The 20,485-nt window shown below is 45.7% G+C and overlaps 3 protein-coding genes and 1 pseudogene across 5 annotated transcripts; 2 read left to right on the top strand and 2 right to left on the bottom strand.

Annotated features, from left to right (window-relative positions):
• Positions 1-2,002: 2,002 nt before the first annotated feature.
• On the bottom strand, positions 2,003-20,478 carry LOC101684339 (histone H2B type 1-C/E/F/G/I). 3 transcript variants are annotated; one of them, XM_045082256.1, is made up of 2 exons: positions 20,389-20,473; positions 2,003-2,389 (listed from the first exon to the last, which is right to left on the bottom strand). In XM_045082256.1, the coding sequence occupies exons 1-2, from the start codon at positions 20,437-20,439 to the stop codon at positions 2,018-2,020; spliced, it is 423 nt and encodes a 140-aa protein (XP_044938191.1). In that variant the 5' UTR covers positions 20,440-20,473; the 3' UTR covers positions 2,003-2,017. The 3 variants fall into 3 exon arrangements, with proteins under 3 accessions (XP_044938191.1, XP_044938190.1, XP_004778849.2); XM_045082255.1 differs by having other exon boundaries at positions 2,003-2,401; positions 20,401-20,465; XM_004778792.3 differs by lacking the exon at positions 2,003-2,389 and having other exon boundaries at positions 18,768-20,478.
• LOC123392648 (histone H2A type 1-H-like) lies at positions 2,733-4,777 on the top strand. The gene has a single exon (XM_045082265.1). The coding sequence runs from the start codon at positions 2,759-2,761 to the stop codon at positions 3,149-3,151; it is 393 nt and encodes a 130-aa protein (XP_044938200.1). The 5' UTR covers positions 2,733-2,758; the 3' UTR covers positions 3,152-4,777.
• Positions 4,695-15,135, top strand: LOC123392669 (annotated as a pseudogene).
• On the bottom strand, positions 5,300-5,878 carry LOC123392645 (histone H1.4-like). The gene has a single exon (XM_045082254.1). It carries the CDS (start codon positions 5,783-5,785, stop codon positions 5,315-5,317), a length of 471 nt encoding a protein of 156 aa, XP_044938189.1. The 5' UTR covers positions 5,786-5,878; the 3' UTR covers positions 5,300-5,314.
• Positions 20,479-20,485: the final 7 nt, after the last annotated feature.

Below are 20,485 nucleotides of genomic sequence, written 5' to 3'. Positions count from 1 at the left end.
CTATGGGGGTGTATTAATTTATTTCCTATTGCTGGTTTGACAGTATCAGAAATTTATGCCTTACATTAGTACAGATTTCTAATTTCATAAATCTGTAGATCAGCATTTGGGTATGGATCTCACTGAGCTGAAATCAAGGTGTCAGGAATTCTGCATTCTTCTCTGGGTTCTCTCAAAATAAACCTCTTGGCTTGCCATTTCCAGATTCTAGAGGCTATCCTCTTTCCTTGGCTCAAGGGCCCCTTTTCTCAATTTTCAAAGCCAACCAGCCATCTCTGGCCAGACCCTCAGGCTGTTATCTCTCTGGTTCTGTCCTCAGATTCCCTCTTCTAATTTTAAGTATCTATGTGATTACACTGGGTTCACTTGGATAATCCAGGATAATCTCCCTTTAAAAAATCAGGTGATTAGCAATCTTACTGCCACCTGCAACATTAATTGTCCTCTGTCCTGGAACCCAGCATATTCATAGACCTGTAGAGGTTAGCAGTTAAAGATAATTGGGATGACATTTCTATGCCTTGCACCGCAGGTCACATTTTTAAAAAAATCGGATAGAAAGCTATGTACTTTCTGTCCTACAAGTGGAAAGAATATATGGATACACTACTATATATATTTTCAGGATATTCTTGAATTCCAAGAAAGGTCATTACCATGTTTAGATATTTGTTTAGTTCTGGGAATATATAAAGCAAAAATTGACTAGGACAGTAGAAGCTTATGTATACATCTGCCTGGTATTTTTAGAAATCACCCTTTTACACTTCTCTCCTTGTTGCATTTGTTTTGTTTGAAAATGTATATATTCTTTTGTATGTTGTTTTGTGTGTGTGTGTGTGTGTGTGTGTGTACATGCGCGCACACGCATTTGTGCTGTGTAGGGAGTAGAAAGTTTGTTATTCATGGGAGAAGTTTTACAAGAATATAAGATAGTTTTAATTCTTTCCTACGTAGGTTGAAGCCCTAAAAATATTTTCTATGTGCAATCTTAGCACTTAACTCATGTGGCATACCATTCACAGCCATTTAAAACTTGAAGTAGGTTTCTAATTACAAGGACAAAAGTGTAAATTCCCATTACCATTATTATACATATCTGCATATGCCAGGGGAGTGGTAATGTTACTAGAATGACATATGCATTTAAAAAATATATTTATTTATTTATTTATTTATTTGTCAGAGAGAGAGAGAGAGAGAGAGAGAGAGCAAGCAGGAACAGGCTGAAGGGCAGAGGGAGAAGCCGACTCCCTATTGAGCAGGGAACTCGATGTGGAACTCAACCCTGGGACCCTGGGACCTTGTGCCCAAAGCAGACACTTAGCCAACTGAGCCTCCCAGGCAGCCACATATAAAGTTTTTTTTAATTTAAAAAGAATTTTTGTAGAACAGAAATTAGCTCATATAAAGTCCACCCAGGAGGAAAATAACAATTTTAAGGGAGAGGCACCAAAATATCCTTAAAGGGAGTTTCTTTCCTAGACCGCCTGCATTACTGCAATGTGGAATTTTGCCAGTGGTCTCACCTTTCACTAAAGGAGCCTTGGGAAAGTCCTCATTACCATTAAATGACCTCATATTGGAGTCAGTGATGTTTGTTTTTCAATTTTCATGCATTGGTTTGTTCCCACTAGTACTTACAAATTATATTGGCTTAAGCAAACAAATCCATTAGAAGTGTACAAAGAATCTGGAAATAAGCCAGTTTCTTTTTAGCATAACATGCCACAAACAAAAATAGTGCTATCAAATTTCTTAAGCCTTCTTGGTTTTTCACAGAACCAATATGTAAAGGACACTACATCCCAGCAAGCTTCAGTGAAACACTCTTGTCACCACGTGGGCCAGACTTGTAGTTAAAAAAGGCAGTAGAGACAAGGGAAGTCCATCCTACCATTAGCTACACTGGTACCTTTCTCTTTCCACCAGTGAAAAGGTATCTGTTTTAAGACGCTAGTACCATACACCAGCAAGGCTAACATTCCAGCAAAGCAAACCCTCTTCTGCACTTACATTAACTATCAAAGCCACGACATCTCACGCTGAAAAATTGACTGGCTCTTAATTGTCTCTGGGGTTCAATCCAAAGACATTTTGTCAGGATTTTTTTGAGTTTCGGCTCCCCGGGCAGCAGCAGGCGCACGGCCGTCTGGATCTCCCTGGACGTGATGGTCGAGCGCTGGTTGTAGTGCGCCAGGCGGGACGCCTCGCCCGCGATGCGCTCGAAGATGTCGTTGACGAACGAGTTCATGATGCCCATGGCCTTGGACGAGATGCCGGTGTCGGGGTGCACCTGCTTCAGCACCTTGTACACGTACACCGAGTAGCTCTCCTTGCGGCTGCGCTTGCGCTTCTTGCCGTCCTTCTTCTGCGCCTTGGTCACCGCCTTCTTGGAGCCCTTCTTCGGGGATGGCAACAGAGTTCTGTGGCTCTGGCGTGACGAATAAAAACTAGGATTCTGAGATAAGAAATATGTGCCCTGCTTACAATGCTCATATTTTATGGCTCCTATGTGACCGAAGTGCTCAAAGAGTTATATTTCGAGTGCATAAATAAATCTAAACTGCAACATATTATGGATATGTGTCTTTAATTTTGTTTTGTCATTGGTTGCAAACTTCCAAATTGTATTAGCCAATCAAAGCGCGCAATTTACAATTCGGCTTGTAAGTATAATTGCTTCTCATTTGCTGGAAGGATTTGCATCCCCATTTTCTTTTTCCGTTACGGAGCATACCGGCTAGAGAGTATTAAAATGTCCGGACGCGGGAAGCAGGGCGGCAAGGCGCGCGCCAAGGCCAAGACGCGCTCGTCGCGGGCGGGTCTGCAGTTCCCGGTGGGCCGCGTGCACCGCCTGCTCCGCAAGGGCAACTACTCGGAGCGGGTCGGGGCCGGCGCGCCCGTGTACCTGGCGGCCGTGCTCGAGTACCTGACGGCCGAGATCCTGGAGCTGGCGGGCAACGCGGCGCGCGACAACAAGAAGACGCGCATCATCCCGCGCCACCTGCAGCTGGCCATCCGCAACGACGAGGAGCTCAACAAGCTGCTGGGCCGCGTCACCATCGCGCAGGGCGGCGTGCTGCCCAACATCCAGGCCGTGCTGCTGCCCAAGAAGACCGAGAGCCACCATAAGGCCAAGAGCAAGTAAGGTGGAGAAATAGAATCTTAATTCATTGAGGGGTCCATTTTAACCAAAGGCTCTTTTCAGAGCCACCCCCGTGCTCATTGAAAGGGCTTACATTTGCCTTATTAACTGTAGCTCATTGAAAATACCCTGCAGGATAGTTTATCGATTCAAGAAGGGAAGTTAGTTTTCCAACTCCTCAGAAAGGTTAAACTAGCCATTCAGTTTAGAGTACCATAAAAAAAAAGTTGCCACCTACAAATTAAAATGGTATGTAGAGGTTGAGTCCACCTCAAAAGTATATTAATAATGGCCTCCTGCAGCCTTATAAGCCATTCGTAAGATAAGGGGAAGTGTAATGCTTGGTTTATGTTGAAAGTTTGATACAAGTCTAGTTAGTGATCTATAGATTAATAAAATTATACCTTTATTAATATATCCTATTGAAAGCAGTTTTTTTGAACCTTAGTGGACAAAATCATCTGGAAGTTATACTTTAAAAAAAGTTAACCAATATCCAACTTTACTGGGCTGGGCCTAAATCAGGTGTCACCTGGACTACAATAGTATATGGTCTGGAATTTCTTGTCTTTTATACAGAGGCTTGTAACTCGGGTTCAGTATGACTTTAAAAAGATACACAGTGATGTTTTTGTACCATTTACACTTTGGGTGTCTTTTAACACCATTTTACACAACCTTCAGTTAGTGTAGAATGACTATGTATTTAATGAGATATAGTAATATGCATGAAATTAACTCAGGGATAATGGTAGATTTAGGAGTTACATAAAAACATTTTGAAAAAAAAATTTTGAAAAAACGGAATTTGAATAGATTTCATGAAATAGACCTGAAATTAGTCTTCCTACACTCCAATGAGAGTAAAAAAATTATTTGGCCAATCACATCTCAAGGGTATCTTTTCAAAAACCATCTAAAGAAAAGCAGTTTTCGGGGTTAAAACTTAAAATTTTTTTCAGCCAGGGGCGCCTGGGTGGCTCTGGGTTAAAGTCTCTGGCTTTGGCTCAGGTCATGATCCCAGAGTCCTGGGATCGAGCCCCGCGTCTATCCCCGCATAGGGTCCTCTGCTCAGCAGGGAGCCTGTTTCCATTTCTCTCTCTGCCTGCTTGTATTCTCTGTCAAATAAATTAATAAAAATTTTATTCAGCCAGCAAAATAAATCATTGGACTAACTGGTATTAAATTATACTTTCAAAAGCTAAAGGACATTGTAAATAAACAGGTGAGGTAGATAAGAGATAACTGTAAATAAGTTAGACGCGAGAGTTGAAAACACCGGCAGTTAACAAGCAGATTGGAGGAATATGTTAGTTTTTTTTTCTCCCCAGTTTTTTTCCCTTCTATTTTTGATGGAAAACAGTTTTTGGTCTACATGTAGTGGAGGTCATGTGATTCAGGGAGTGAATGTCAGTCACTACCAGTATCTTCATTTGGAGCCCTAGGAAGCAAGTATTTGTCCAATCATAATGAGTATCTATATCTAGTAGTAGAGTTTGGTAGGGTTTCATAGTTCCGTCAGCAACCTGTTGTGGTTAATTTTGGGATGGCTCGCACGAAGCAGACGGCGCGCAAGTCGACCGGCGGCAAGGCCCCGCGCAAGCAGCTGGCCACCAAGGCGGCCCGCAAGAGCGCGCCGGCCACGGGCGGCGTGAAGAAGCCGCACCGCTACCGGCCCGGCACGGTGGCCCTGCGCGAGATCCGGCGCTACCAGAAGTCCACCGAGCTGCTGATCCGCAAGCTGCCGTTCCAGCGGCTGGTGCGCGAGATCGCGCAGGACTTCAAGACCGACCTGCGCTTCCAGAGCTCGGCCGTCATGGCGCTGCAGGAGGCGTGCGAGGCCTACCTGGTGGGGCTCTTCGAGGACACCAACCTGTGCGCCATCCACGCCAAGCGCGTCACCATCATGCCCAAGGACATCCAGCTGGCGCGCCGCATCCGTGGCGAGAGAGCCTAAATTCTTCTGTGCCAGTGATGAGAACCTTTCAACCTTAAGTTCCAAGGCTCTTTTCAGAGCCAATGACCTTTTCTGTGAAAGATTGCTGTGTACTTACTTTAGGTTTCTTACATTGTGACAGTGGAGAAACCAAGTGCTACCACATTTTCCATAAGGCTAACTGTGTGGCTGGGAAAGAGCCGTAGAAGTATTCTCAGCTAGCTAAACTCTTACTTCTTGGGGTTGGGCGCCTTGGCCTTCTTCGGACTCTTGGCCACTTTCTTGGTGACAGCCGCCCCCACGGCCTTCTTGGGCTTCTTGGCCGCCCCGGCCGCCTTCTTGGCCTTGGGCTTGGCCTCGCCGGAGGCCGCCTTCTTGTTGAGCTTGAAGGAGCCCGAGGCGCCGGTGCCCTTGGTCTGCACCAGGGTGCCCTTGCTCACCAGGCTCTTGAGGCCCAGCTTGATGCGGCTGTTGTTCTTCTCCACGTAGTAGCCGGCGGCCGCCAGCGCCTTCTTGAGCGCCGCCAGGGACACGCCGCTGCGCTCCTTGGACGCGGCGACGGCCTTGGTGATGAGCTCGGACACCGGGGGCCCGGACGCCTTGCGCTTGGCGGCACCGGCGGACTTGCGGGCCTTCTTCTTCACGGGCGTCTTCTCGGCAGGGGCCGGGGCGGGAGGCACGGCAGGTGCGGTTTCAGACATCGTGCGTCGGGATTCCTGACGGGAAAAGCGGAAAAGAAGAAGAAGAAGAAGAAAGTCTCGGAGTTGAGCTGCGCGGCCGGCGCGCGTGTGTGTATATATACAACCACGACGCCGCGCGCTGATTGGCTCCCGGCTCCGTCCCCAACCTGACAGCAACCGAGTCTCCGCTCTGTCCCGGAATTGTGTTTGTTACAACTGAGGAAAGCAGAAAAAATAAAATTTCCCGTGGAGGAATCACACCGGTTCTATTCGGGAGCGAAGCGGGACACCTCCTGCTTTGAGATCTTCATGCTTTCGTCTTCCAGTTTGTATCTCGTCAGTCTCAGCTTTTTTCAAAATCCCCTGACACTCTCAGAGATTCACCGGTCAGAGAGACAACTTCTCGATTTTCCCTTAAAATAAAAATTCTTCCCTTTGTGCTTTCAATCTCTTGCTCTCTAGTGATATTCTAGACACTCTTGGCTCCTCATATATTCAACAACTGCTCAGTTCTCATGGAGATTTACCCAGAAAATCTGTTTCATATGACGAAACATAATAGACTCTTCGTCTCTTTCTGTACAGAATGAGAATCATGGATGCTGTCATCCTTTAGCTGTCCATCCATCCATTAGCTCTCAGCTAATTCTGACACAGTCATTACTTTGAAAAAGCTTTATCATTGCTTCTCGTCCAATATGGAGTGTTAGTTTGGGAGTTTCAGGATTTCAAGGTTTGTCCAGGGAAATGGGGAATGCAGCAATGTGTCATCCTCCTGACACGGTTTTTGGTCCTGTGAACATAGATGGTGACAGAGGAAATCCAGGAAGGATATGAAAGAGAGTTAGACCTCTTTATTTGTTTTTTAAAAAAAAATCTTTTACTTACGGTGATTGAATTGGGGGTTAGGAATTAAAATATTCATGAGCTTTGGGGTACAGAAATCTGGCATGCCTGGGGAGTATAAACTTTGGTAACCTGTTAATGTAATAGAATGAAAGAATATATACATATAAGACACACATCCTCACACATCCACAGAACTCACTTGAGAGACGAGCAATATTTGAAAAGCGTGTTTTATGTTTGCTACTATATTTCTTACTTATGCAAGGAAATAAGGTTGTAAGAAACATTATATCTAATGTTTAATTTTGAATAGGGAATACATTTATAGTTGAAAGTGATTTAATTTTTATTTTCATCACTTCCAGTTATTTCTCTTTAATGTAGTATGTTTATTTTAAAACATGTAGCAATCTGTGTTCCCCTATGACAGTGAAAGAAAGAAATGCTGGGAAGGCACAGAGCAAAGCCTAAGAGGTGAGTGTTTCACCCTCATCTCTGATCCCTGTAAAATCAATAAATGACTGATTACTTCCTTTAGCACATCCAAGTGAACCATGAAAGTTAATGTCACTAACTTAAATATGAACTTGATTCAAATGGGTAAGACCAGATGAACAATCGACTTAGTATAAATCATTTTTACTTTGTGCATTCACTCGTTATGGGGCAAATGCATTCCTACTCCTCTTAACATGATTTGATTCATTATAGTTGGTTTTGAAGATTATTCATTGATAGTAATGAGGAGTATGAATTCCAGAAAAACTGAGCCATGGCAGGCTGTGGCAGTAGTCAGTGCATATCGGAAACAGAAGAACAAGAATTACATCCTTGATGGGGGAAATAATAGAGAGGCAGTACCGAGAAGAGCTTTGTCTACGCCGCGTCAATGTAGGGGGTCTTCAAGGTACTGCCCCAGTCACCTTCATGGGCTCCTGAGTTACTGTGATGTGGATAACTTCCAAGCCTCTCCCTTCAGGTCTGTCTTCTTGCCTAAATGTCAAACTTGTATTTTTGGATGCTTCTGGATATTTCTGGATGCTTATGGATATTCTGGCTATCGCACCTCCATACACCAGACTACAGTCTCCCTATAATCTCTACATAACCAAACTCACCATGTCATTTCCAATTGAAATATATCATTCACCTTGACATAGCTGTCAATTCTACATACAAAACCCCCATTCTTTTTTATTAATTGAGGCACACTTGAGTTCTTTGAGACGTTTTAGTCCATTGAAGGTCCAGAGGAAGTATGAAGAAAGTAGCCAGCTCCAATGACTACCACTGAGCTCTGAGTAGCCCAACTATGTCCCTCCTGAGACAGTCTTGATCCTCACCTCAGTATACACAGAGGACGGATGCTTCAGCGACTATATTCTTATTAGAAATGGTCAATGAACTTGAAACTTACGGGGTTCACTTCACATGTTGAAGAACTAAAGGAACTCTGTCAGCAAAGTGATCTTTCTGTATTAATGTAGAGGAGAGAGAAAAAACACATGACTGAGTAAGCATTAACAGAATTACATTCAGGTAACTCAGCACAGTACTGACTACATTTAGGAGGGAAAAAATCTCACAAGTCTCATAGAGCAGAGCAAAATGGATCTGTTACTTCTTTTAAGTCAGATAAACAGGGGATAGAGCTGGTGACAATTCTGTATATTGTGAGAGACCACTATGCTAATCCCAAAGGAATCTTTTTACACATCTAGAGAGTACTTTTTTTTAAAGTGGCTTTTTAAAAAATTATTTTATGTATTTATTTGAGATAGAGAGGAGAGAGAAAGGTATGTGTGTGTGTGTGTGTGTGTGTGTGTGTTTGGGAGAGAGGCAGAGGAAAAGGGGGAGGCCTACCCCTGCTGAGCATGGAGCCTGATATGGCTCCATGAGATCATGACCTGAACCGAAGGCAGGTGCTTAACCAACTGATCCACCCAGGTGCCCCAATATCTAGCAATTATTTGGGTTATAACATATTATGTAGCGGTTATATCTCCTCACCCTAGGAAACATCTCTCTGTTGTCAAAAATAGGAGATGGGGCCTAATGCCTAGAAAAATATCTCTGTTCTGAAGGGAAAAGTGAAAACTGAGACACATTATTTTTTCAAGATAAAATGTTAAGAGGGAGATGAAATAACCTTGACTGTTGCTAAGTGGGGAAAATCATCGCCATTTACCCTTACACAACCTCCATCAGATTACTGTTACTAACGTGTGGTTTTTATACCAACATTCATGGCATTTCCCAATGCTCCTCTCTGCACCCCCCAAAATTTGCTTTATGTAATTGGGTGGATATAAATTAGTGAACAAAACTTAAGCAAGATACATGTAATAATTTCACAGAACCTGATAATCCTCAGTTTTTCTCAAATTCATCTTTCAAGTCTTTCCATCATGGGGCTTGTAAGAAATTTAACCAACATATGGATACTACAGAGTAGTGTCAAATCTTTAAGAAGTATTTATGACATATTGAATTCTTCTAAAATTCGATTATGGTATTTGTATGTAGAAAAGTGTTAGAGTCAATATTCTACTCAGTATCAAATAAAGGTTTCTGATTCGTTAGATTGGCATTGCTTCTCCATTTGCTTATGAATGATGCTTAGCTGTAACATCACTGAGCTGAACAGCTACGTTACCTTTGAGTACGTTAGGAAAAAATACACATGGTGAACAGATAGAACATGATGAACTACATCTTCACTAAACCATTTCTACCTCTAACACTTCAGAAGCTTAGAGATCCAGAGTGCTCCTACATTGACTGCAAGAAAAAAAATAAAGGAGAAACTCCCTCTTTGAGATTTCAACTAGGAAAGTCATGTGGTTCTACAAATTCTGTGTTTGTGTGCAAAACACAACATACTTTATCCTAATTCTCCCTGCTTAGACTTGTCAGTCAGCCAGCAGACTTTCCTTTTTAGGAAACAGAGAATGAGATGTGTTTATATAACTTCAATAACCTCAGAGCTACAATAATAAGGGATGAAGTATCATTTTGTATGGTTCCAGACAGTAAGGGAAAGAGGTCACAAGAAGGAATAAATTAAAACTGTTACAACTGAGCAATGTTTCTCTGCTTCACCGTGGTGCCACTTTTTTTTGACGTAAGCACGGTGGCATAATTGAAGCTCAATAAATCAGGCATCTTAACATGTAAAATTTACCTTGACTTTTTTTTTAAGTGATATAGCTTATTTTAATAACAGTAAAATAATCATGCAAACCAAACAAAAATACAGTTCAGTTAAACTTCTTTAATTATAAATTTTGGTTAGTATATTGGAATTGGAAACAAAAAGAAAACCTTAACATAGAGGCATACAATTGGGTATGAAATTATAACATCAATATTTATAAATAAAATATGATTTAGAAATATGTGATAAAAATAAAATGAATCAGATATATATGATATACATTTACTATCTAGTCAATGCAGACACATTTTTTTTTCCTTAGGATTTTTAAAATTTACCTTTTAAAAAAATTTAAATTCAATTAACATATAATGTGTTATTTGTTTCAGGGGTAAGGTCTGTGACTCATCAGTCTTACACACTTCACAGCGCTCACCATAGCACAGACCCTCCCCAGTGTCCGTCACCCAGCCACCCTCTCCCTTCACCCCCCAACCTCCTTTACAGCACCCTTCGGTTTGTTTCCTATGACTATGAGTCTCTTATACTTTACAAAATTTACCTTGACTTTTAATTATCATATTAACAACCCAAATAATTACATAACACACACAGGAAAGGGTAATAGTAACCCCCACTTTACTTGAATGGGCTCTTGGCATTATCTTGATTTTTATAGAAAAAGGATAGTGCATCTATCTTTGCTGACAAGCTAGGCAATCACTGAATTCTGCATTTCCTAAGTGCAAACAGATGAAACACTTATAATAGGTCATTAATAAACCTGGTTTTGAGCATAGAGCCAGCCCCAAAGATAATAATATACTATTTAAAAAGACTTAAGGTGGGTGCCTGGGTGGCTCAGTGGGTTGGGCCGCTGCCTTCGGCTCAGGTCATGATCTCAGGGTCCTGGGATCGAGTCCCGCATCGGGCTCTCTGCTCAGCAGGGAGCCTGCTTCTCTCTCTCTCTCTCTCTGCCTGCCTCTCCATCTACTTGTGATTTCTCTCTGTCAAATAAATAAATAAAATCTTTAAAATAAAAAAAAAAAGACTTAAGGCAATGAATTCCATTTCCAATGGAAAAAAAGAACTGTGCAAAGAAACTTAAAACTACTTATTTTGTACCAGTTTTATAAATTGTCGCTTTTAATAAAACTTTGTCCCAAATGCCAGCAACTTCATAAAAAAATTTGGGTGGGGGAAAACAGGGATATTTCATTTAAGAAAAATAACCCCCATCTTTTTCTTGGTCTTCAACACACACAATTTAAATATATAGCTGCTGGAACACTTTACACAATTCCTTTGCACTGGTGCATAACAAGATCTAAATACTATTATATTTTTAAGCACTGGATCAAGGCTTTACATAAAAATACCGTCTTACTTTCCCCCCCTAACTTTCTGTAGCCATTCAGGAATTTTCCAGAAACTTTTGTGCATGATCTTAATTCCTAATCCCTGGCTTTTTGGCCTCAGTGACAAAGTTCAAAACCAAACCACCAAAAAGGATGGTTCACTTGAGGTCAGACCAGGGTCCCTGGCTCAGTTATTCTCGTAGGTTGAAGGCAGTGTGCCATCCACCGTCTCCACGCAAGGAGGGCACGTGAAGATCTCGTCAACCAGTCATCCACACAGTCGTTGGAAATTGAATGGGTCCCCACAAAGTCTATCATACAGATAACTCACTTCCGGATCTTTTTTTCTGATCCATGCCTTCCAGGGTCATAAACTCCTTGAGGCAGGTGTTGTATAAGACCCATTCTTTTCTTTTTGTTTTGTTTTAAGGTTTTATTTATTTATTTGACAAAGAAAGATCACAAGTAGGCAGAGAGGCAGGCAGAGAGAGAGAGAGAGGGAAGCAGGCTCCCCACTGAGCAGAGAGCCCGATGCAGGACTCGATTCCAGGACCCTAAGATCATGACCCAAGCCGAAGGCAGTGGCTTAACCCACTGAGCCACCCAGGCACCCCTATAAGACCCATTCTTTGAGCTACCCCAATTTGTTGCCCTTCAGTCAGCAGGGTTGTTAGACGAGTCTGGCTTGGCTTTGATGATAGACCAGTGACCATAGACTGAACTGGAATACGTTCCTGATATGGCCATGGCGGCTCCCACTCCTGCTCTGTCCCCTCACCAAAACTAGCGAGGTTGGACTGAGACTCCTGAAGCAGGGAGATGTCATCCAAAGTGGGGAATTGAAGGCAGTTCATCTTCTGGGGGTAGGATGTGTACCGTTCTGACAGTCTTCGCTTTCAAAACGCAGTCTTTCAAGGTTCGGATAATCCCAAAGAAGGGTTCTTGATCAGTTCACGTCATGGACTTGTTTGTACATCTGAGGAAGCTTATGGGCCCCTTCCCAGGACAATGTTTTTAAGTGCTTAAAGGAATATACTTAGGAGGGGCGCCTGAGTGGCTCAGTGGATTAGGCCGCTGCCTTCGGCTCAGGTCATGATCTCAGGGTCCTGGGATCGAGTCCCGCTTCTCTCTCTCTCTATCTCTCTCTCTCTGGCTGCCTCTCTGTCTACTTGTGATTTCTCTCTGTCAAATAAATAAATCTTTAAAAAAAAAAGAATATACATAGGATTACATAGAAAAATAATTATTTGACAGTACCATTATGAAATTTATCAAAATCCCAAACTGTTGAAATGTTAACAGATGTGTTTCTTTATTAATCCATTAAAGTCACAAGATCGCCCTTGTGAGTAAGAATTAACCACAGGAGGATCGGCAGGTGTAATGACAGGTGTAATGTAATAGCAGGTGTAATGGTGGGTATAAATGACTGAGAGCTCCAGGGGCTGGCCACAGGCACACTGTACAGGCCCCGCCCATCACAGTGGTAGCTGCCTGTATACATAAATGCAGGAATCGCTAAGAAACAGTTGCTGGATAGTAGGGGTAAAGATGGGATTTGTGTTCTATACAAGTTCCTAGATGTCCTACATCCTGTCACTGTATCTGAGGGTAGAAACCCCATGGGGAATTTGGCCCCATGCACCATCAACTTAGAAAACAGCTTTGATGAACTAGGCCCTCCTCACAGATCCTGGAGAAGGCAGATTTCTGCAATTCAGCTGCAACTCCTCAAAGGAATTTCTGATGAATTCAATCTTTCAGTGTTCATTATTTAGGGAGTTCTCGAAAGAAAGTTGTAGCAAACTAGGGTGCTTTGTTAGGCCCACCACTTTAGAGGGGTAAATACAGAGTGGGGGGGGCGGAGAGTATCCACAATCTATCCTAATGATGTTGAGTGTTTATTTGCAGACAGTAAACATGTCACATGGATTATCCCTTCTAAACTTTAGTGCTCTGTAACTTAGACTGTCTTAGACATATGAAAAGAAAAAAAGAAAAACAAAACCAAAACAACAACAACAAAACACAACAAAACCCGAATATAGACTGCCCTAGGTCAAATAGGGAGCTGGGCAGCAGGCTGCGTCCAGAGCGCGGCTCGAGGCTGTGTAAGGGGTAGAGCACGGAGCGCGGTGGCAGAAACCGCGCGAGCTCTAAACAGTGCCTAACTAAGAACACGCTCAAGGCATGAACTTGAAACTCACAGCACAAGTTCTCATCACCTTGGGATGCACAGATTTACCACCTTCAGCACAGCCTTCAGTGATGTTGAACCCGGTTTGACTTTGAAAGGTTTAACGTTCTCCTTAGTTCCCCCGTAGGACTACCCAGCTGCATCCCCGCGAGCCTCGCTTAGCGAACCAGACATGACTTGATAATGAAAGACCTGCGGATCCCCAACAGCAAGAGGTTCTTTATTGTTAGGCAGGCGCCTGCGGGTGGTCAGCGCGCGCCTGCGGGTGGTCAGCAGCTCCTGCTAGCTGAGCACACCCGGCTGGGGTGGTGCAGGATTTTTATAGACAGGTACAAACAAGTCCCGGATGGGACGGGGTCGATTGGCTGACAATTTGAACATTTGAAAAAAGGCATACTTGGTGTTAGCGGATTGGCTTTGGAAGACCCCCTCGCGGGAAAAGAAAGGCGGGAAGGGGAAACAAAGAGGGGAAGTTTGACCTTATTACTCAGCAGAAAGACATCCTGTCTACGTGACTATGCAGCCCCCTTGCCTGCGTGACCATGCCTCGGCTATTAGGAGAAGGTATCTTGTTCAAACAGGAGACAAGTGTCATGCCCTAAAAGCCAAGCGGTTACAGAAAGGCAAAAGAGCAGTTACACTGAATTCAACCCTGGGGGAAGGGTCTTTTCATTGCAAGAGGAGGAGGGGTACTCTTACACAACAAAAGAGCAGTTAATTAGTTAACGACGGGGGGGGGGGTCTTTCAATAACACAAACACAAACTTAGCGAAAAAGCTGTGATGAGCCTCAAACTGTATTTCCAGCGTCTCCTAGGGAAACAGCCAGTAGTAACAGAGTATTTCTCGGGTTGTCTGGGAAGTGTGAAGTCCAGGTAGGAGGCTTCTTTGTGGAGAGCGTGTGCGTTGGTGCCGCCACCAGGACGGACGGTCGCTTTACGCGCCGCGCCTGCCCTATGTGCGCTGAGCTTAGCGCGGGAGAAAACGGCGGTGGGCGGGAGCTGAGTGTGGTCCCGCCCCTGCCCTTGCTGTTTTCAAACAGGTCCGTCGCCTTGCTATAAAAGATCTGCTTGGTGCCCTGGCTCGTGGAGTTTGAGAACTTTGGAGAGGCTTGAGTCATCATGTCTGGTCGTGGCAAGGGCGGGAAGGGCCTGGGCAAAGGGGGCGCCAAGCGCCACCGCAAGGTGCTGCGCGACAACATCCAGGGCATCACCAAGCCCGCCATCCGGCGGCTTGCCCGGCGCGGCGGCGTCAAGCGCATCTCCGGCCTCATCTACGAGGAGACCCGCGGGGTGCTCAAGGTGTTCCTGGAGAACGTGATCCGCGACGCCGTCACCTACACGGAGCACGCCAAGCGCAAGACGGTCACGGCCATGGACGTGGTCTACGCGCTCAAGCGCCAGGGCCGCACTCTCTACGGCTTCGGGGGCTGAGCATTTTTTGTCTTTGCTTCGCAATTTTTCGTATATCACCCACCCAAAGGCCCTTTTCAGGGCCACCCATGTAGTCGCCTGAGAGAGTTGCACACTTAACCAATATGGGCCATTTCCCATTTATTCTGCCAGTTTGTGATGGTAGTGTTTGTCATTTGTGAGTTCTGTTGCTTTTGTTAACTCCTGTATGTACCCTGGAACTGTCTGTACTTAGTTTTTCACGCTTGATACTTTGTACCCCTCAGTTTACAGTGAGAACATTTATACGAAATCGTAAACTTGGGTTAGGTGACAGTATAAAGGTTTGTGTTTAAGCAAGTGTCTTGTTTCAATCTTACGTCACTGAGTTCGTTAAAAGGGAGGGGAGGATTCCGTTGTAAGCAGCACAACCTGATCTGTCCTCAAATCTCTCCCCTTCGTGTCAGCAATAGAGAAGTCAAGGTAGCCGACCTAAGTGGGTTAATGCTTTCCTTTTCTGAGGTCCTGTAGTGATGGCAGAAACTGCAGCTTAGCCCTGTGTCTTGGTGTCATCCTGAAGTATGTGATTTTGTGAAGCATCTTAGGGGACCATCGCGGTGTAGAGTATGTATAGTTTAAGAAGTTTGTAAGTTCCCCTCAGATTTAAAAAAACTGGAAACCTCTCATAGAGAGACGCTTAGTTTTTGTGTTGTCGTCTCAGGCCCCTTAACCTTGTGTCTCTTTTTCCATCTGTAAAATGGGGATAACAGTAGTATCTACCTTATGGGTTTAGGGTGAATAAAATCAAAGCATTTGGCTAGTGCATGGCACATGGTAAATTCTGTTTTCTCTTTTATTATTATTGCTGTTACTAAAGTCCTGAACTGTCATTTTCTATCTGTCATGTGTGGCAAATCACTAACCACTCTTCTCTCACAGGTAATGTGACGATAAGTTAATAGTTTGTGACACTGAGTGAATAAATGGAGGATAAATAATGGGACTATAGTATGAGTTTACATGCATTCCTGAGGTGCTGCAAGTGAATTCATGAATGTTTTGTGGATGCAATCACAAAAACTCAATTCCAGATTATTTAAACAGAATAAAGAACTGTCTCGAAAGAGACGTTCTCCTACCACCCTGACGAATTTGGTGAGGAGGCAGGACTTTCGTTCTGTTACTTTTCCTAGTTTCTAGGAAAGCAAATCTCCAGCTGGGGAGATGCCAGGATCGATGACGCATGATGACCCAAGAGAGAGGGGAACAATGTAGCAGGACACTTCAAGCTCAGGTAAGAAATACTCCTGAAGCTCTCCCCCGCATCTGTGTTATTCCTTAATACCTACAATCAGAGTCTCAAGGGAGATTCGTTTGCCGTATGCCAAGGTCACTGTCTGTTCTCTTCTCAGTAGCGATCACAGCACACTGGCTGTGTCCTCTTTCCTGAAAGTCTTTCTAGATTGTTTTGACTCTACTCCCCTCGTTTTCTTCCTCACACTTTGTCTGTCTTCTTTCTTAAATTGGAGTGCTTCCTTATTCTTTCTCCATGGGTAAAAGACAGTTTCAGCGTGTGCCAACACAGTAAAGTTTCTATTTCCAAACTCTCCAAAAATTCCATGTTCAGTCCCCAAGTTGTTCTGATTTCCAGACTCACACGTACAACAACGCACTTGACCTCCAGCGGAACGCTTAAGGGTTTTTAAAAATTGTCATGTCCCAGTCTCTGAAACCTCATCCTGTCCCCTAACTCTGCATCATTCACCGAGGAAGTGCAGCAGCGCTGTCAGGTGCCGGTCAGCACACGGCCTGGAGACGCAGTCTGGTTCTAACCCCAGCCCCACACCTTGCTCATCCCTAGTCAACTAGGAGAGAATAGTTGGGTCTTGATACTGTGGGTGGTGAGAGGACGAAGTGAGCTACCCTTTGCAAAGAGGTTGGTACAGTCTCTTAAACACACGGAACGTGCTCGGTCAATGTCAGCTCCGTGTTTCTTCACCCACGAGACCCTGTTCATCGGTACCTTCTTTAGACTTTCTCCTCCCATGACACCTGTAATAATGTCACCAGTGTTATTGCAATAACCTCTCTCTTCCTCCTTCTGCTTGTTTTTACCTTTAATCCCATAAATGCCATTTTCCACACAGCAGCTTGGGTGCTTTCAAATTCTAAGAGTTTCTCAGGGCACAATACAACTGGCTGCCCTCACTGGCCCACAAGGTCGGAAATGCTCAGCATCTGTTGAACCACCAGCCCTGTCTCTTACACCTTGTCTCTGCTTCCTAGTCCCCCAGCTCACAGCACTTCCATCCTTGAGCACACACTCCTTCCTACCCTGGGGCTTTATTGGGCTGACAGGGAGGTGGGGTGGGGCTTGATCCCAGGAAGCCATGGTCCTGACTCGATACTAAGGCAGGCGCTTAACCAATTGAGCCATCGGGGTGCACTGATTTTTCTTTCCTCCTATTCCATAACAGAACCCTCCACGCTGGAAGGGGCTTTGGTTAGCTCGTTATACAAGTATTAGATGTTCTCAAAGCATAGCAGCTAGAAGCAGAATTTGTATCTTTGGGAACTTGGTGGCTCAGTTTGTAAAGTGTCTGTCTTCAGCTCAGGTCAGGGTCCCAGGGTCCAGAGAGTCCCACATCAGGCTCCCTGCTCAGTGGGGAGCCTGCTTCTCCCTCTGCCTGCTGCTCCCCCAGCTTGTGCTCTGTCTCTGACAAATACACAAATAAAAAAGCCAAGTGCCCAGATATACCCCAGAGCTAATGAAACAAAAACCCTGAGAGTGGGGCTAGCAAGCTGTCTTCTAACAAGCCTCCGGGGATTTCGATGCACACTCAAGGTTAGAAGTGCTGCTCTGTAAACTCTGGACATAATTCCCTGTTGGACCTGGAGTATGAATGAGCCAGATGGAGGCTCTTTCCTCCTGCCTAGAAGGCCTTGTATAGTTTTTCCGGCGAGATAAACACAGCACCAGGCACAGTGGGCGCAAGGCAAGATTTATTAAAAACGCTCTCCGGCGAAGTTTCAGGGCTCAGGAGAAGGCGAGCCAGGAAAGTTGTGCCGGGAGGAGGTGGGCACCCTCGGGCGAGGTTCTGTGACTCTGGAAAGCAGAGTCGCGCCCAAGGCAGGGAGGAGGGGGCTTTTAAGGGGTCTCGAGGGGAGCTCAGGGGTCTTTTGGCAAGTTTCCCTTATTCGGATATCTCGCCTGCTCGTTGGGATCCCATTGGTCCACTGGAGCCCGGGGCGGGGGTCTCAGATTCCCGCTTGGGCCTTTGTTCTCCTGTCCAAGCTCAGGTCTTGTGGCGGGAACTTTCGGCATCTTAAGTAGCCCTAATCTGCCAGCCCAACAGGCCTTTGTATCAGGCTTTGACATTTCCCCTCCTTCATCCTAACACAGCCTCAGTTTTGTTCTGGTCTCCCCCACCTCCGTTGCCTTGTGCCCCAGGGTAGGCAGAGTTTCTCCCTATTCTCAGGGATCAGGTCTTGATTCACCCACAGTAGTCCTGATGGCCCCAGGCTCTTAATAATGACTGGTTTGGGTCTGGAATAGGGCCAGTTCTTCGTGACTTTGACAGTCTTTAACGGTGCAGATCAGCTTCCCCAGTAACGTTTTGACTGAAAAGTGAGTTGACTAAAAAACAACTGTGGTATGTGTGTGTGTGTGTGTGTGTGTGTGTTTGGGGACAAAGTTGCAATCAGGGGCATTTCAGGAAGAGACATTTGCAAGGCCTGGAGGTATGAGAGGTCTCAGGGAATTCCAAAACGTGGGGAAAAGCAAGGGATGAATACAAAAAGAAAACAAAAAACCAAACCTGAAACATCAGAGAAACAGGAGGAAGAGAATTCTCTGAGGTTTGGTTTGAGTTTTCCATAAAGGGTAGGCTACAGAGCTGGATTTCTGGTTTCATGCAGTAGGGGGATCCCTGAAAGGCAGAGGGAATCAGACAGGATCCAGTATGCTTTCTTACACGACTCTCCCTGTGGAATGAAACATAGATTCTCCAGGGACAGAGGACTTTTAGTATCATCTCACACTGAAATCAAGATGGTCAGAAAAAGTTGAGGGGCAGCTGTAATTTGGCAACTGAAAACAAACTCTCGTTGTTTCTTTGTGCTTATTTTGCTCTTCTTGAGAGCATAGAGGGAGATGGGACAGTGGGGTTGGGAAGGCTGGCTGGGAGTGTCTGGAGGACGGTTGGCTCTTCTTGGACGCATTTGGGATTTCCACTTACAGGTGTGGTGCAGGCAAGCCAGTCTTTCGCACCTAACTTCCAGAAGGAAGCCTCTAGGTCACGGTGCCTGGAAAATGAGGGAAGGAGACAAATCCTGCTTTTAACTTTCACGGTTTAGCGTCTTTGGCATCAAGTGATCACAAACAGCAGCCTTCCAGACCTTGGTGTCCAGCATTAGTATGTTAAAATGCATGGCCCGAGTCCACATCTGCTCTCCAGGCTCTGACCGGCCCGGGTGGGTCCCTGTCTCCTTTGCCACACACAGCTGCTCAGCGGAGCCCGGGGGGCGAGACTGGAGACAGGACAGGTGGAGGGCTTGGAAGGAAGCTCGCACAGAAAAGGACAGACTGGGAGCTGCTGAGCCACCCAGCCCTCTTAGTCCGGGACTGCACTGGAGGGTGTTGGTCTGGGAGGACACTGGGGGATCATCTGGGAGCCAGAGAGGAGAGTAGGGGTGAATGGATTCTTCTCCAGGACACTCTGAAGAAGTCAAATGTAATGACGATCGCCTATTCACAGCAGCTTCAGAAGGAAAGCGGTAAAGCACAATGAACAACTGGTAAGAACCTTAGAGTCCTTACTGGAGCGCTGCAGCCCCCGAACACACATTTTAAAGTCCTGGACCAGACGCTCAGGCAGGACTCGAAAAGGCCGGGAAGCCGGCGGGGGAGGGGAGGGGACGGTCCGAGTCAGAGTCTTACAGAGTCCCTGGGGCGCGAGCCTGGAGCCACCGGAACAGGAAGTCCCGCCTTCTGGCGGTGGGCTTTTCGAATTTCACTCTGGCTGCGGAGACCCTGTGGGGTGACCCTTGAGAAAAGGCGGAGTCCGCGCCCGCGCAGTGGTGGGAAGGTGGCCGTGAGGTGCACGGGCTGGGGGAGTGAGCGCTGGCCTCTTCGGTGCGCTTTCGTTTCCGCGGCCGGGCACCCTGTTCACACAGGGGACGCCGGTCAGGACCACACGGGATGCTGTCCCAAGTGTCCCCCATTAACCTACGGGAACCCAAACTAAGGCCACAACGCTTGATAGTGCGCAGCTCTGCCTGTGAAAACATGTGGCTCTGAAAAGAGCCTTTGGGGTTGGAGGACAGGACGCTTACTTGGCAAGTTCACTTGGAGCTGGTGTACTTGGTGACGGCCTTGGTGCCCTCGGACACGGCGTGCTTGGCCAGCTCCCCGGGCAGCAGCAGGCGCACGGCCGTCTGGATCTCCCTGGACGTGATGGTCGAGCGCTTGTTGTAGTGCGCCAGGCGGGACGCCTCGCCCGCGATGCGCTCGAAGATGTCGTTGACGAACGAGTTCATGATGCCCATGGCCTTGGACGAGATGCCGGTGTCGGGGTGCACCTGCTTCAGCACCTTGTACACGTACACCGAGTAGCTCTCCTTGCGGCTGCGCTTGCGCTTCTTGCCGTCCTTCTTCTGCGCCTTGGTCACCGCCTTTTTGGAGCCCTTCTTCGGGGCCGGAGCGGACTTGGCGGGTTCAGGCATGCTGCGTCGCTTTCTTCTGACAGAGAAGAAAATGGAGTCCGCGGCA

This window comes from Mustela putorius, unplaced genomic scaffold, assembly GCF_011764305.1.
Source record: "Mustela putorius furo isolate JIRA1106 unplaced genomic scaffold, ASM1176430v1.1 tig00000594_pilon_pilon_pilon, whole genome shotgun sequence".
Classification (NCBI taxonomy): Eukaryota; Metazoa; Chordata; class Mammalia; order Carnivora; family Mustelidae; genus Mustela; species Mustela putorius.
The sequence above is the reverse complement of the archived record's forward strand: the minus strand, read 5'-3'. Positions and strand labels throughout refer to the sequence as shown.

Bases quoted from the DNA above. Each gene is read 5' to 3' on its own strand.
- LOC123392648 (XM_045082265.1), top strand. From the start codon at position 2,759: ATGTCCGGACGCGGGAAGCAGGGCGGCAAGGCGCGCGCCAAGGCCAAG.
- LOC123392645 (XM_045082254.1), bottom strand. From the start codon at position 5,785: ATGTCTGAAACCGCACCTGCCGTGCCTCCCGCCCCGGCCCCTGCCGAG.
- LOC101684339 (XM_045082256.1), bottom strand. From the start codon at position 20,439: ATGCCTGAACCCGCCAAGTCCGCTCCGGCCCCGAAGAAGGGCTCCAAA. The intron at 2,390-20,388 runs GCGGTGACCAAG...GGCTCCAAGAAG, and splicing joins CGAAGAAGGGCTCCAAAAAG to GCGGTGACCAAGGCGCAGAA.